The sequence below is a fragment of the Delphinus delphis genome, chromosome X (genome assembly GCF_949987515.2).
Source record: "Delphinus delphis chromosome X, mDelDel1.2, whole genome shotgun sequence".
NCBI classification, from domain to species: Eukaryota; Metazoa; Chordata; class Mammalia; order Artiodactyla; family Delphinidae; genus Delphinus; species Delphinus delphis.
The window spans coordinates 121,776,009-121,792,373 of NC_082704.1; the positions used below are offsets into that span (position 1 = coordinate 121,776,009).

At 51.0% G+C, this 16,365-nt stretch overlaps 1 protein-coding gene across 2 annotated transcripts in view; it reads left to right on the forward strand.

Annotated features, from left to right (window-relative positions):
* Window positions 1-472: 472 nt before the first annotated feature.
* The window catches only part of PUDP (pseudouridine 5'-phosphatase), a 126,662-nt gene continuing 110,769 nt past the window's right edge, over window positions 473-16,365 (forward strand). For both annotated transcript variants that reach the window (XM_060001756.1, XM_060001755.1), the window contains exon 1: window positions 473-687. In XM_060001756.1, the coding sequence (XP_059857739.1) occupies window positions 474-687 (214 nt within the window). In that variant the 5' untranslated portion in view covers window position 473. The remainder of the gene's footprint in view (window positions 688-16,365) is intronic.

Genomic DNA, 16,365 nt, shown 5'->3' on the forward strand with positions numbered 1-16,365 from the left:
CATCTATGCACGCTTTCCATCAACCCCATGCGCCGTCGTCCCTCCACGCCCTCCCTCCTTCCTCATGCCCTTTCCAAATTCGAGCCAGGCATTGGCACCCAGATTAGGAACTCGGCTCTGCTCGGCCCTTTGACTCAGCATCCCAGCCCGTTTACGGGTATGAAGTGAGCGTGGGCGGGGTGGTGGTGGTGGTGGAGGATGCGGGCAAACTTGTCGCGCCCGCGCGTACCACGGCGGCGGCGACAGCTGGGGTGACCGTCCTCGGCGCGCGTGCGCAGAACATGCCGGCGAGGCCCAGAGGGCGCGGGAGCGGCTCCAGTCGCGTATTCCAGGAGCCTCGGAAGGAGGCCAGCCGCAGGCGAGCGCCAGGCGGCGTAGGCTCAGGGCGCGCGATTTTTGAGGGACCGCGCTGGGACGCTTGAGGCGCGCGTGCGCAGAGCAGCTCGGGGCTCACGGGGCTTGCCTGAACGCGCATGCGCGAGAGCGTCCCGGGGGGCGCGGGCGCGAAGAGGCCAGGGGCCGCGCGTGCGCAGCACGGCTCGGGGCGCGCGGGGGAGGCCCGGAGCGCGTGTGCGCGCGCCTCTTCCCCGCCCCCACTCGGCCGAGACGGCGGCACAATGGCGGCGCCCTTGCCCCCGCTGCGTCCCGTCACCCACCTGCTTTTTGACCTGGACGGCCTCCTTCTGGGTGAGTAGCCTGCGGCCGCCTCCCGCGAGGGCTGTCTGGGAGGACACGGGCGGGGGGCACAGGCTCTCAGGGGCGTGAGCCGCGGCGGGGCGGTGTGCGGGGTCCCCAGGCTGGCGGGCGGCGGGGGTGCGGGGCCCACGTCAGGCCGGCCGCGCTCGTGGCTGAGGCGTCGACGGCGCCCGGGGCACTTACTTCCGGCGGCCGCGCCGCGCGTGGGGACGGAGTGCGTGGGGGGCGGCGCGTGAGGGCGCGGTGCTAGGGGACCACCGCGCGGGCAGGAGGTTGGCGTTGGCCCTCGGGGGCCGCGGGCGCTGCGCGCGCAGCCGCGCCTCCATTTCCCTGTCTGCACCCCGGCTTCTAGGATCACTGCAGGCTTGCCCAGAGGTGCACGCACCTTGCTCGTAGCATCCTACAGGGCAGCGTCCTCTACCCGCCGATTTGGGGGCCTCTGCCGGCGTCTGGAGGCGTTTGGGGCAGCCTAGCTGGAGGGTGGGAGTTTGCTGGCGTCCAGAGGGTAGCGGCTGGGATGCGGCGGAACCTCTCGCAGTGCACAGGACGGCTCCACGCCACCGCGACTGCTCCACACCCAAGTATCTGTAGCGCGGAGGCGGCGGCGGAGTCCTGCTCAGCGGTCTGGCTGGTCCGAGTGACTCCCAGCAGGGACATCACCGGGGAGCAGCAGTTTTGCAGTGCAGAGCCCGAGTCCCCACCCTACAGCTGCCCAATCAGAATCTACATTTTCACCCAAGTGCCGGGGAGTTAGAGGTGCACACCCGTGCTGTGGCTTTGAGCGGTTAACAATCTTGTGTGCGCCGAACAGCCCCGTAGTCGATGGTGGTAGGCGTGAACTTACCCACCGAGGCGAATTCAAGTAGAATTCGTAGAAAACGCTGCGTTTATAACTCAACAGAGAACTGCTCTGAGCTCTGCCTTACAGCTTGGGCGTATGTTTCATGACACTACCCGGTGTTACAGGGTTAGGAAACGCGTTCTGACCTCATTGTCTCCGGAGGGCTTCATAGGACTTTAAAAATGTCTGCATGCTTTACGTAGGCTACTAACCTGGTGGAGGTGTGCATACATCAGTGCTGCCTCTCATAAAATCCTGCAAGGTGGGAGGAGATGTTTGCCCTGACTAATTAAAAACAAAATCGGCACCACTCAGAGAGGTAAAGTGACTTGCCCAAGGTCACACAGCTAATAAGGAACAGAACTGAGAAATGATTCCAGATCGATCTGATTCTAAATATAAGTGATGTTGTGCTTATTTTACAGGGGAGTGTGACCTTGCCCCCATGATCATTTGGCTCACTGGTTCAGTAGTAATGGCACTGATTTTTTATTTTAAAGGTACACAAAAAACAGTCTTATTTTTATGGACCCAGAGATATAAACGAATGAATTCCTAAGGGGTAAAATAAATTCCCATAGAGGTAACTAATTGGGTAGAACAGTGTATGCAGCTACTAAATCTGAAATGACTCAATTTCAAAAAGCATCTGGGATTCGTAAGTACAGTTTGTAGATGTGAGTTTTCCTGCTTAGATGGTCAAGTTAAATTGTCAAATAAATTCCTTATCCTCTAATGAAAAGTCCAGAGAACATGTTTTGTGAGTCTTATGAATTTTAATACAAACTGAGGTGTCCCATTAAAATTAAATTTATTAGACTTCTAAGTGAGCCTTATGCTTCATCCCCACTCAAGATACACATATACCTGTTCCCTGGAGCCATGAATGTGACTTATGTGGTGGTGCTTGCAGGGGTAGTTATCAACCAGGGTCTCCTCTTTGCTAGTTAAGGCAAGTTTAAAGTTTATCAAGCATTGGTCTGGCACTGTTACCCAATCCTCTGAACTGGTCAGAGAAACAAGAATTAGTGGCCTTTGGGAGGATAAGACCTAGCTCCTCTTTCCCCCTTCGTTTTCTGCCCTTTACCTCATTCCACCCTGACTCTTGGAGGCGGTGGTAAGGCCTTGCAGAACTTTATCAGAAATGCACCTTTGCTTATTCTTTTTTTTTTTTAACAAAATGTCTGGTATAAAACACCACTTTCCAGAATGTGCTACTTTACCTCATTTAATCTACTTGATTATACCTGTTGTAATTCTTAAGCGCCTGACTTCAGTTGTCTGTTGTTTGCATAACAACGTATCATCAGTTTATTATGAGGTGTTTTTCGGTGGGCCTGCTTTTCAGAATTGTGAATCCATTTCCCCAGGAAGTTCTGTTTGTTAATGTAGCTGCAATCTTGTATTCTCAGGGAAGTGAAACTGGAAACAAGGAGTTGCATGGGGAAGCTTGTTTAACCAGAGGAGAATGAGGAAGTCAATGGAGATATTTGCAGAAATGTTGACCAGAAACCCAGGGTTACTTTCTAGTGCTTTTGAAATGTTTGATGCTGTTTTCCTTTTGATCTTTGGAATCTGTTTTTGTTGACAGAGGTAACAATTAGCTGTGAGCTAGATAGTAATTTTGGCCCTCAAATGCCATTTAGAGAGAGAGACCAAGGGGACTGAGATTATTTATGAACAAGGATAAGATGTTGAAGGAAGAAGATACAAGTTTGAAATACTATGTCAGCTCCTGAATAGGGAAGATTATCTAGTTCATTAAATAGCTGAAGTTAGGAGTACAGGAGGTAGGACCATTCTCTTTAAGAGACAAGAAAGTTGGTGGTCCAGAGTCCTGCTATCTGATAGGAGTAGCACCATGTAAGATTTTGTTATAGCAACATTAAAGAAGCAAAAAGACACAGAGGAAATTAACTTGAATGGTACTTTTTTCCTATCCTGACACATCCAAAATATTGTTACTCAACACATGATCAGTAAAAAAAAAAATAGTTGAGATAGTTTACATTCCTTTTCATTACCTAGCCTTTGAAATTTGTGTGTATCTTACACTCACAGGGCATCTCAGCTCAAACTAGCCAGGTTTCATGGGTTCACTTGCCACGTTTGGCCAGTGCCTACCGTATGGGACAACCCAGGTACAGAGCCTTAGGAAGCAACTCACTGATGTCTGCTGTTGATAACGGGGCCAGATGGAGGGTGGATGTTAAGAATATTCAGAATTAGGAATATGTAAAATGCGGTATACATAAAATATGCTTTCTAGGAGTCTGTTACAGTAATTAAATCCTTAAAGAATCAGCCAGGAAAAATAAAAAGCTTATTTTCAAATGTTTAAAAAATAAGCAGAAAAATAACACAATAGATCTGTGAGGGGAAATACGACTCTTTTGCAGTGTTGATTATAATTGACCACGTCTCCATAAACACACAGAGGTGGCAGGATTTTAATGGGTGACACCTGGCTTCTACTTCACCTTCACGTAGACGAATAGATCCCCTGTCCTGTACCTGTTTGTACTCCTACAGCTTCCTGCTTGCCAAATGGTAATCATAGCACTTGAGACCGTATGGAAGTGCCCGTTTCTCTGTCCGGGGCCCAGGGTACAGCGTGAACGCTGGGTGGAGGCGGGACCTTTGTGCTGCTCCTGGGGCTCAGGGATCCATTGTTGACCGAAGCAGCTCGCAGCCCTGCCCAGTCTGCTCGGAATCCGCTGTCACCCGTCGTCCTCTGGCTCACCTCACCTACGCTGGTTTCTGTAGACGCTGGGACCTCCACAAAGCTGATGACAAACACAGGATCTCTCTGTACAGCTGTAGCACACGCCCTAGATGAATTTTCGGAAGAGCTTTCGTACATTGTATTTGACCCTGTGTAACACGTATGAGGTTTAAAAGTGGAGATGATGAGCTTTTCGGCGTCCATTGGTTCCTATCCTGTAATGTGACTCAGTCCAGACATTCCCAAAGAGTCTCAGGAAGGTAGAGCAGAATAAACGCTCGTTCGGGATGGCCGGTGTGAGCTTACTGTCTGCCCTTGGGGCTCCCAGAGACACCCTCACCCCGTCCCTGGCTTGTTGTGTGCCTTGCGGTCTCCGCACGGATGTCAGGGGACCTGTGCTACGGCACGTTCCCCTTCTCTCTGCCGTGCCCCCAACCCCCGGAACTAAGGGCACACGCTTGCGTTTGATGTCACCTTACCAGGTGACATTTAGGTCCCTTCTACATTTGCACAGCAGGTGGCGGAAATTCGGAGGCCAGTCTGAGGCCTTGCGGCCGAGCAGAGCCCATGCAGAAAGGGGCCCTGACTTGTACTTTCTCAGTTTGGAGTAAGACGCTGGTAGGGGCAGGCGAAGGTACCCATGGACTATGTTGAATGTCAGGAGATTCATCAGGAATAAGAAAGCACTCGAGGGGGGACCGAGGTGGGTAAACTCAGGTCCCGTTGGCCGTGCTTCCTAATAGACCTGAGCCGCGTCAGCCTTTCCCGTGTTCCTGCGGTTAGCGGTTCTTATGCACCACAGCTGCTCCCGTTTCTAGATTAACAGGAAGGTGAGATCAAAATTGCAGAATTCTGCAGGTCGACGGGAGTTTGGTCCAGCTGGTAACACCACTAAGATATTCAGCAGGTTTCTGTCAGTGCAGGTGTAGAGTGCCCGTTCCTTGCTTCCTCCTAGCTTCCTCGTCCCCCTCATTGTGTGCTTTTATTTAGACTCTTAGCTGTGCAAACTTTTTTTTTTTCCTCTCTCGAACTATTTTTCCTTTCTTCTCCTTGGGAAGCTGTGTGTGGGGGATTCTTTGTTCACTTTTGTCTTTCTGATTATTCTCTGCTTTCTCTGATTCTGTTCCTTTATTTTTTCTTTCATTTTTTAAGCGACTATAATTTATCCATTACACTGTGTTATTTTTCAGGGGTAGACGGAGATTTAATGCAATGTAAAAGAGCAAGGGAGATGATGCCCCCAAGAAACGTCCACCAAAAGCACTCATTACACAGGTGCCCAGGTGACTTTTCACAGCTTTGTTTGAGATGTTTGAAAAGTGATGGATACGTAGCCTGTAGCTGGAAGGTGCAGTAGTGTTATAGCAGAATGGCTTACGTTAGAGGATAAAGCTCTCACTGTCAGGTATATGTGAATACTGGTGACTCATAATTCCGGCATTTCGTATATTAAAAGCTTCATTTAATTGTGTTAAAATGGGGGAGGGCAATGCTGGTCTGTGGTTTAAAATTGCCTTTGGGGTGTCTAAGGAGAGTTTTCTTGAAAACATAATAATTGTGACATGCATTTCTGCTCAAGAAATGTCTTCCCCCTTTGGCTTTGCTGAGGTGGACTGCCATCCTAACACCTCTCAACGTGCGTTTTGAGTGTTTGGCAGGTACATGCCCACCTTCCTTCAAGGTGCGGCTCCCACACATCCCTCGCTCTGCTGCCTGCGGTCAGTAGCTTAGTGTCTGTGCAGAGAGGGGCGCACACCTGGGGTGAGGATGGTCTGCTCCACGCCCTTGCCTGGAGGGCAGTTCCATCAGCATGGCTCCCGGCACTGGGCTGGCCAGTTGATGTCCCCTGACTCTCCTCTCTAGGCCTAGACATCAGGGACGGATCCAGAGGCAAACCAGAGTCTGCTCGACTCCCAGTCTGCTCACTGCCCAGTCTGTACGCGAAATGAGAGCAGATGGTCATAGTTTGCGTACCTGAGCTATTTGGGGCCTTGGAGACGCATTCCAAAGTAAGCAGCAGGCTTCCGTCTCTCCGCTGCCATCATCGTGTCCTTGACGAGAACCGGGCACCCTTGTACTCTCTGGAGCAGCATGTCCACCCGGCAGAACTGCCCGCCGTGGAGGGAATGTTCTGTATCTGAGCTGCCCTGGACGGGAGCCGCAGGGGCACCCAGGCACATGAAATGCTGCCAGGGCAGCTGACGAATTGAACTCTTAATTTTTTAGTTTTACTTAATTGAAGTAGCCACTTGTGGGTACCGTGGTGGACAACGCAGCTCTAGAGGAGTGAGTTCACTCCTTCCTTATCTGTTCAGAATATACTGTGCCGGGTGCTGCAGGGGATTCACAGCAAGTCTCTTCTTTGTAGTGGTCTTAGAGTCCAGCTGGGACACACAACACGCGTGGATCTCTGAGTAACTGCTGGCGGTCAACATGAGAAGGACAGGAGAAGGGGCAGGGCAGTCATTTGAACTGAAATCACTGGGAGGATGTGCTCTCAAGGGCAGGTAGGACAGTGGATATTCCAGACGAGGAGAACAGATGGCTGAGCAGTAAACACGTTTTCTGAAGCAGAGAAGAGCTTGTTTTTATCACACAGAGAGTAGTATTTAAAAAAAAAAAAAGAAAGACTGGTTAATAACGATTGTGTTGAAATGTGGGGGTGAGGATGATCTCTGCCTGGTGGATATTACTCTGGTGTTTTCCACACTGGGTTCCAGACGGTAGTCATGTCCCTTTAGCCTGTTTTGAACTAGAAAACCTCTCCCCATCCCCTAGCTGCATGGCCTGTGTTTTCGCCGTGAGAGGGACTCTTGGAAGAGCGCAGGCTGGTTCTCTCAGAGGATGTTCTGCGTTCCGGATTGGCCTGCTTGTTTCCTCCTGCTGCCACCTCACTTGTTCTCCATCCCTCGTATTCCCTCTGATCCAGACATCATGCCCGTGCCTCACTTGGCCTCCCTCAGCCGTTTCTGCCAAGAACATACTGCACCAACTCATGGCCTCTTGGGGTAGGTGTTCCATGTGGTCAGTGCCATCCTACTAGTAAAGTCTTGTCGTATCAAGACAGCTCTTGTCTTCCGTGGTAGTGCGTGGGATGTTTCAGTGAGAAGCCAGGAGCCTGAGGGACCCGGTATCGGCGGTGATGTAATGCCTTTGTGTCCCGAAGGCCTGAACCCTGAGGCAGAAAGACGGGCAGGGGTGCTTGCGGGGAAGTGGAGGGCTGCCTGGACGCTGCTCACCCTCAGGAAGCCAGGGTGGCTCTGTGAGTTGGGCCCCCCCCCTTGCATCCCTGCAGCTCTGCCTGACTTGGACCACGTGCCCTGATCTCTCGCAGGTGTTAGGGCACGGGGTCCAAGGGCATCCCCACTTTTGCCGTCAGACTCATGAGAAAGCATACATTCATCAAAGCAAATACAGTTGCCTGCACCGCGTCCACTTTGCCACGTAAACCTTTCCAGCAGAGCCGTATATTTGTCAATGTGGTTCTGTGTTCCCCGCCGTTTCTGTTTTCCCCACACCACCGGAGCAGCATTCATGGCTGCTTAAAAGCGGTCAAGTTCTGGATTTCTAAATATCACACAAGGAAAGGAACCAGGAGTCTGGGGAGAAGAGGCCAGTTCCAGACTGGGGCCCGTGAAACCCAAGATGAGCGTGGGTACCTTTCCAGAGCCAGGGCAGGGGGTCCCACTGGCGAAAGGCGGGGTGAGTGGAAATCAAAGGAATAATGACTGTGATGGATTTTAAGACTAAGTTTTTTGAAAAGAAATCTGTGAGTCGTGATCCTTAAAAGAAAAGAGAGGGGAGGCATGGGCAGCAGGAGAATGCTAGTTAATAAATATGGAAAGAATGGTAGAATTCGTCAGGTCACCATCTTGCAGGCCTCACTCTACGTGCTTCAGACAAGTGGCACTGGTGGAAACCAAGACCGTTGGGTTCATTGGGGGCGAGGGTGTTCAGACAGTGCCAGAGTGCCACCCCGACAGGGTACTGACACACAGCACAGGCGGACACGCATGCTCGTGATGGACAGTTCTGGGGGCCACCGCTTAAGCGACACGTCCCACTCAGGTGTGTCAGCGGGGGAGCCGCTGGCTGCCATGTGCTGCCACAGCAGTTTACCTGAGTCCAGGCGAACTTCCAGGTGTACTTTCTAGTTTGGAGGGACGGAGGAACAAGCAAGGTGACACCACGTGGAAACGTCCGGACAGATCCAGAATGCAGGGCATTCCGCAAGGTCTCTGGGTGGGCTGTTGAAAGTGTCAAATGTCACGGGAAATGACTGGGGTGGGGCGCTCTAGTTTACAGGAGGCTAAAGGGACCTGAGTACCAAGTGCAGCAGATCTTAGATTGGGGGGGGGGTCTTATAGAAGACATTTTTGGGGCAGTTGGAGGATGCGGTGTGCAGTGGCTAATTAGATGATGTCATTCAGTCGTTGCTGATTGGCCGGTTCTGGTGCTAGTCATGGCTGTGTAGAAGAGTGTCTTTATTTGATGGAGAAGCATGCAGAGGTATAAAGGAATAAATGGCAGAGTATCTGCAAATTTTTAGGTTTATTGCTTACAGATGTAGGTTATATGGGTCTTTTCTGTGCTTCTTTCGACTTTTCTATGTATTTGGAAAAAGAAAAAAAAAAAAAAAGGAATGGGAGGATTAAGCCTGAAGCATGAACCCCTGAAAAACAAAACAAAACTATTAAGTAGTTATCAGTTGATTCTATTTAAAGAGAGAAGAATATAAAACGTACATCTTTACAAGATTTGCGTGAACAGTGTAAAATAAACAGTTCCAGAGCCTTCGGTCCCTGGAGAATTTAGGTGGCAGTGCATTCCCTGGTGTCGTGTGACAGCAGAAAACACTTGGAAAAGAAGAGGCCCCTTCACTGTTCTCACCGTCTCTATCCACTTCCTTGTCTTTTCCTCACAGTGCGCTTGGACCTGGGCCCCAGGATTTGTAAAGACATGCGTGCACCAAATTCTCTTTTGGTGGAATCTTAAAATGGCAGCTGATACTTAGTCAGGAGATCACACTCAAGAAAAACAAAAGAAAGAAAGAAAAGCTTCCTAAATGACTTACCAAAGTAGCCAGCCACACCGATCCCTGCATCTCACGCGGTGTGCTGATTAGACCTGGTGACACCCACGTCCCTCTGGAGCCTGTCAGCTGAGCCCTGGGCCCCCGTGACTGATTCTCCTGCAGCTCTCAGCAGATGTCTGCAGCTGCGGGCCTGGGCTGCTCTCATCCCTTACTCCTTGTCAGCTGCCAAGGTCCAGGGAAACCTGAGGTTGGAGCTTGAGCTGGAGTGAAGTAATGAGCTGGGTGTTACAGGGATGCCCGCATGTTGTCCACGTTCCCTGGGCTGGTGCAGTCCTTGGCGTGAGGGCCCTGGGGGCTACCTGTTCGTACCTAGACGGGGTTCTCTTTCCCTTGTTCATCTCAATTTCAGTGGCTTGGAAACCTTTCTGCTGTTGCTTTAAAAAAAGGAAAGTCACTTGGTTACTGAAGAAATGTTTTATGCCAGCAAGGTGTTACTTGTATTTCTGTTCTGGCCAAAAATAGTCATCAATTTCAGTCGGTCCCCTAGTACGTTCCTGTTTTCTCTCTACATCTCTTATTTCCCTTATTTATCTTACCACAAAGCATTTCCTTTGGTTGCATTGACAACGTTTATTGTTTTGCGTGATGACTACATATAATCAAGGCAAACTTCAAACCAGCTGAGTTACTGCCTTGTGCCGCCGTATATTTTGACCTCGGTACCGACATCTTGATGACCACACATCAGCTTTTAAAGTGGTAGGTTCAAGTGGCTGGCTTTGCAGAGTGGAATTGTAGTCGAATTTGAGCTGTGTTTCGACAACCTGGTGAGCTGGCTGGAGAGCCCAGTGAAAATCAGGCCCGGTCCCGTCTACTTGGTCGTTTCATCATGTATCTCTGTGGGCAGCCCTGGTGTCGTGTCAGAACTCCCGGACGCCTCTGTTGCTGGGCAGCCCTCACTGGTACAGGTGCCAGTGGGAGTCCTTCCTTAAAGGCCAGGTAGCTGATGCCTAGTGCTTTAGTTTTATCTCAGACGGGTGATGAGGAGACTGCCCACAACCCCCTTGGCTGACTGAAAACGTTAGGTGCTGCTTGGATGAAGCCTGGTTCACCTCGCCCCTGAGTACTTGCTTTACCTGCTGACTTGGTGAGATTCCCCATCCCCCGGTGTTCTCCCCAGGGTCCTGCCCGCTCCCACCTTCAGCACATCACAGATGGTGCAGGACGTCTTCTGGGACTTCAGCATCTCATCAAGGTATAAAAACAGATCCAAGATCACGTGCTAGCTGACCCAAGGCCTTACGGCACTGTTTAACGTGACTTTGCAAAAGAGATTTAATCATCGAGATATATGACGCAGCCCTTCTTAATACCATTAATATTTATTGTTAGATCAAGTAAAGGAACATCCTCACTTATTGAGCAGATGGCCCTTCTGTGAACTTAATATCTTTATGTAATCGCACCTGTAATACTGAATAATAAGGGCAGTGTATTTGTCTTGACATTTACAATATTGTTTCTGCTTTTTGGGCCGGGAGTAGAGTCAGGGTCCTGAATTTGAGGGTGTACTTTAACACTGGCGTCTTCATCGGTGCCCTAGTTTGGGGAGAGTTTGCAGGACTCTGCAGGTATCCTTTTGTCCTTCCCATCACTGGCGCCTCCCCCCGGGCTCGGCCCTGGCCCTCCCTTCCTCCCGGGAGGAAAGGCTTCCTTCTCTTCTGGGTGTAAGCAGCTCCTTCTCCTTCCTCTTCTTCTTCTTCTGATGCTTCTGTACCTCAGCATAAAGTGTGCTACATCTGTCATTTCAACAAAACCTCTCGGGGTTCCCTGGGGGCGCAGTGGTGAAGAATCCGCCTGCCAGTGTAGGGGACGCAGGATCGAGCCCTGGTCCGGGAAGGTCCCACATGCCACGGAGCGGTTAAGCCCGTGTGCCACAACCTGCGCTCTAGAGCTCGTGAGCCACAACTACTGAGCCCACGAGCCACAACTACTGAGCCACACGCCTAAAGCCCGTGCTCCGCAACAAGAGAAGCCACCGCAATCAGAAGCCCACGCACTTCAGCGAAGAGTAGCCCCGGCTCGCTGCAACTAGAGAAAACCCACATGCAGCAATGAAGACCCAACTCAGTCATAAATTAAAAAAAATAAACAAAACCTCTGCTCCCTCATTGCCGCGTCCTGCGCACAAACTGCCTTCCTCCTGCAGCCTGTGGACGTAATTTGCACAAAGGGAGCAGTGACTTCCGTGTTGCCATACCACTCAGCATCTTTTCTTATGTTTCCAGAACTGTCTGCGTCATGGGCCAGTGCCCCGCTCCGTCCTGGGGGATCTGTCTCCATGGTTTCACTTCTCCTTGTCTGTCTGTCCTCCTCTCCACCTCTGTGCGGGGCCCTGGACTGGGCTGTGGATGCATGGCTTCAGTAACCGCTCTTGCTCTCGGGCCTCCGTCCCAGTGCGCGTGGGCTATTCCACCCAGAGGTCACGCCCAAGCTCCGGGTTTCAAGCTGAGCCCAGAGCTCTCGGCCACATCTGCCGTCTTGCGCGCCCCGTGAGCCGCCCGCATTAGAGACTGGCAGTGACCTTCCCGTCTTCCGGTCCTCCCGCCCCCCTCCCCTCCCAACATGCCAGTACTGATTCCTCAATATTCAGAGCCATGTTTGTGTCCTTCAGCGGCCGCCGCTTTTCTTCAGGCCCTCCGTCTCCATCCTCTGTGGTAACGGTGAATATTTACCACGAGCCTTCACCGCGTGCCCTGTGCCGCCGTGCGCACCTTGCCCGCCTCGGCTGCTTCCCTGGCAGCAGGCCGACGGCACCCCGCGCTGGCGGTCTCGGCTTTGCCTGTTTTGCAGGTAGGGAAGCGAGGCTTACTGAGGTCAAGCGACTTAACCTCAGAGGCAGTGCCTGACAGGTGTTGCCCCCCCCTCCCGCCTCCTCTCGCAACTCGAGAAAAAGAGGCAGTGATTCACCAGACTCAGGCGTGCTCACGGGCAGTTCCGTCACTTCCAGAAACGTCAGTGGCGGCGGTTGAATTTCGGTGCTCACGTTGGCGAAATTGCAAGCCATGTTCCATGCCCATTGTGTGTGTGCGAAGAAGGCTTTGCCGAGAGGATACAGCTCACCAGGAGTTTATCCCCAGAATGGTCCTACGTTCCCTTGTCATAGGAATCTGGATGTAAGCTGGTCCCTAGATACGTTCCAAGAGGAAAGGCGTTTGTGCCCATAAAAATAACCCTCGACTCTACCTGTCGCGCATCTGATGCCCCCTCCCATGTGCTGAGTTATGTGTGTGTGTGCTCGCTCGTCTGTGTGGTCATAACACAAACAATGTAAATCATTTCTGGGTCTGCCAGGTGCAGCCCGACGAACGCGTTCCTTTCTGGAAGTTCGAGCCATATCTCGGCACTCATCTTGTTCAACCAGTCTGAGAGGAGCCTCATGAAGGCATTTCGAGTTGGCTCCTGGGTGATTTGGGCCAGCCACCCAAGGAGTTAATGTGGCTTAACGCTGCCGGCCTGTAGCCAGGTCCGTCCGCCTGGCTGTTGAGTGTTTATCTGGGGATAGAGCTTTACGTTCAAAGGGAATTTCAGAAAAGCGTTACAGGACGGATCCACCGGGGCCATCAAGGAGAGAGAGGCGTTTAGGGCCCTGCGTTGCTCCTGAGTCCCACAGGCTTTCGTAGCAGGCCCACCCACCAGACGCCGGGTACTGAGACCGGTGCAGGGCAGGGATACAAGGCCACGCAGGGGTGCCGTGGAGGCAGGCTGCAGGGGGCAGACATTTTCTGTCCTGCTGCCTCTTCACGATCGGCTGAGCTGACCCAGTTCCCTGGGAGCCAGGCAGAGGAAGCGGGCTGAGATCCAGGGTGCCTCCCGGGAGACCGGGTCGTTCCCAGCCTCGGGGCAGTCGGCTGGGTGGGGCAGCAGGAAGGGCTGCGAGGATCCCAGGCCAGCAGGGCACTGTGTGTAAGTCTGAGAGAGCAGGGCCTGGAGAAGAGGCTCCTTGCCCCGTGAAAGGTGGGAGCAGAGGTCTCAGGAAGGGGACGGGGTGTGGTGAGCCTTGTGCCAGATGCAGGAACGTAGGCCTTACCTCCTAGCCATTGCACAGCCTCGCAGGCAGGGCGTGCCGTACAAAGGCACTGTTGATGGCGTGGATGGCTGCGGCTTCCAGGCTGGGAGCTGGCTCGGGGGGTGTGGCAGTTGTCCCGGATGAGAAAATGATCCGACACGTACATACTCTTGCTACTCTGGCAGGGATCGCCGTGGGCCCTGCTCTTTCACCTGACGGTTGCCTGAACTTTGTCCACGTCATTATTGATTGGCATGGACACTAGCGTGTAAAAGGGCCTAAAATAACGTAGGCGTCCGGTACTCGGATAACCAGAACGTGTTTCCCAGATACAGATCTCATAGATGGAAGCTAGATACCCAGACCCATGTTCAGAAAACCCATCCCGCACCTATAGAGCTGTCTTATTTCCCAGCGTGCTCACCCACCTCCTCCTGATTATGGGAATCTCCATTCTGGGAGCCCCAGGAGCATCATTCTACCCCGGGCCCCGCCTCTCCGCCTGCGGTGCCCTGGGATTCCAGCCCTTTCGCACCCTCCGCTCTTCTCGCGTCACCGACACACACGGGGGCCACGTATCACGGGTGCTTAATATTACTGATGCGGCTGCTTGTGTGCTGAGTTGACTCCTGTACACCGGGTTTTTAAAAAAGCCTAGCTGTCCCTTAAACACTTAATTTCTGCTTATTCTGTTGACAAATCTGGTAGACGTTAGTCTTCACTGTTAAGAGGCCATGACAGTGTTTGACTCTGTTTACACATTTTTTAATCAACTGAAACACCCTTGTGCTTGTTAAGCTCCATTCATAAAGCTATTACGTTTTAGTTCCTTGTTCCATACTTCCCTCGTCTGAATTAACACGCAGAACCTTTCTGAATAGCCAGAGATCATTTTAAGCCTAGTAAATGAAGTTTATGATGAACGTAAAGTTCACTTGACTGTTCCAAGAGAGTTGCAATAATGTAGTCTTAAATTGTTAGTGAAAATTAGTAATTCCAGTGTGTGTTTCAAAGTTTATTTATAGCATTCTTGCCCCAGTAGGCCAAATTCCATTAAAGGATACAAGTAATAAAGTAATAGATAACACACAAACACTGCCTCAGCACCCTGCCTTCCCTTAAACATCTCTGTGAATGTTCTGGAGATCGAGAGGTGCCTGTCCATTAGAGAAAGCCTTTTCCCGCCCAGCTGATTAGATTTTGCATTTCTTGGCATATGTGAATGTCTTTCCACCTAAATCCAATAATCTTTGAACCTGACAAGAAGTTTTCATTCTTTCAGTATACTTACCAGGTCCATGCAAGTCCCAGAGAGGGCCATGAAAATAATATGTGATTGCCTGATGGATTTCTTTCGTGTACTTTGTCTGACTTGGAGTAACACCGTGTAAGGCCATATACCCACGCGAGTCAGGAAATGAATAGGAGCCAGGCTTAATTCTGTGTCAGAGGAGCCTCTGCCTGTTCCCAGAGAGACAGCCTCTCTCACCTGCTGTCACTTCCCAGGTCCTCGGAGCTCTGGACTAAAAGCCAGTTCTGTTTGAGAACAGGATGGGCACTGTCACTGCTCAGCTCTCAGAGCCCCTGCAGTTGGAAGGCTTGGTCAGTTGAGCTCTACCTGTGGTGACCGAGCTCTGCCTCCTTTGCTCAGGAAAGCTCCCACGTAACCAAAGGTACACTCTGCGTGGGAGGGGGAAGCACGCCTTACTGTTTTTTCGTCTTTGCAGAAATCCTGGGTAGCGTTAAATGACATCTGAGCTATGTGAATCAATTTATACCTTGTAAACAGATGTTCTTTAAAAGAAATTTTGACCCTTATTTCTGGGTTACATTCTTAGTAACCTAGAAAAAACAAGAAATAGAAGGGTACTTCTACTTGGTTGCCCTTGCCTTCGACAGAAAGACACACTAAGTAGATGAACATCTATAACTCAGTGTTGTGGGCTAAATTGCATCCCACCAAAACGCATATTTTGAAGCCCTGAACCCCAGGACCTCAGAATGGGGCTGTATTTGGAGTCAAGGTCCTTAAAGAGGTAATTAGGTAAAATAAGGTCATTAGGGTGGGTCCTAATCCAGTATGGGTGGTGTCCTTACAAGAAGAGGAGATTAGGGGACACACACACACACACACACACACACACACACACACACACACACACGACCATGTGAGGAGACAGCCGTCTGCCTGCCCAGGAGAGAGGCCTCGGGAGGAACCAGCCCTGCTGACACCTGGATCTCAGACTTGCAGCCTCCAGGACAGTGAGAAAGTAAATTTCTGCTGTTTAAGCCCCCCACTGTGTGGTGCTTTGTTATTGCAGCCAGAGCAAACTAATCCACCCAGAAATGTAGGATTTTTGATACTGTGAAGAGATCAAGCAGATGTGGACCAATATTTTACAGACTTCACAGGCAGACTGGCCAGGGAGGTAGAGCATGGATGCCCAGGGCTGTACCAGCAGGATTATAGCATAAGTTTCTCCAGTCTTAACTCCTGTCATCTCTTTACAGTTGAGTTGTCTGACATTCCTCCACCCCACCCACACCAAAAAATAAGTGAATGGAAACACACATAACAGCTAAAGAATTATGCTGGTGACACAATGGCTTGTGTGTCTTTGAAGGAGGAGGACTGTGTGCTTCTTTATCTCTTCTCATTTCAGTGCATTTCCTAGATTCCTTAATGATTTGCACTGTGCTAAATTAAAACTGTTTTTGGCACTGCCTTCATACTAATGCACGCACCACTGGGGATACATTCAGTACTGGATTCCATTGTACCCACAGGAAGGGTAGAAATAGAGGAGAAGCAGGAGCAGCCACTGAAGGAAGGTCTTGAAGAAAGGAACGGAAGCTGTTGATTTGCGTGGGGAAGGGAATCTTTAAAACTGCATGTCTCTGGGTTTAAGGTGAAGTGTTAGAAATGATGCCTGAACTAGTAGGGGTTTGATGGATATACCCATCCAACACATGGGATTCTAAGGCAACACCTGAAAGAA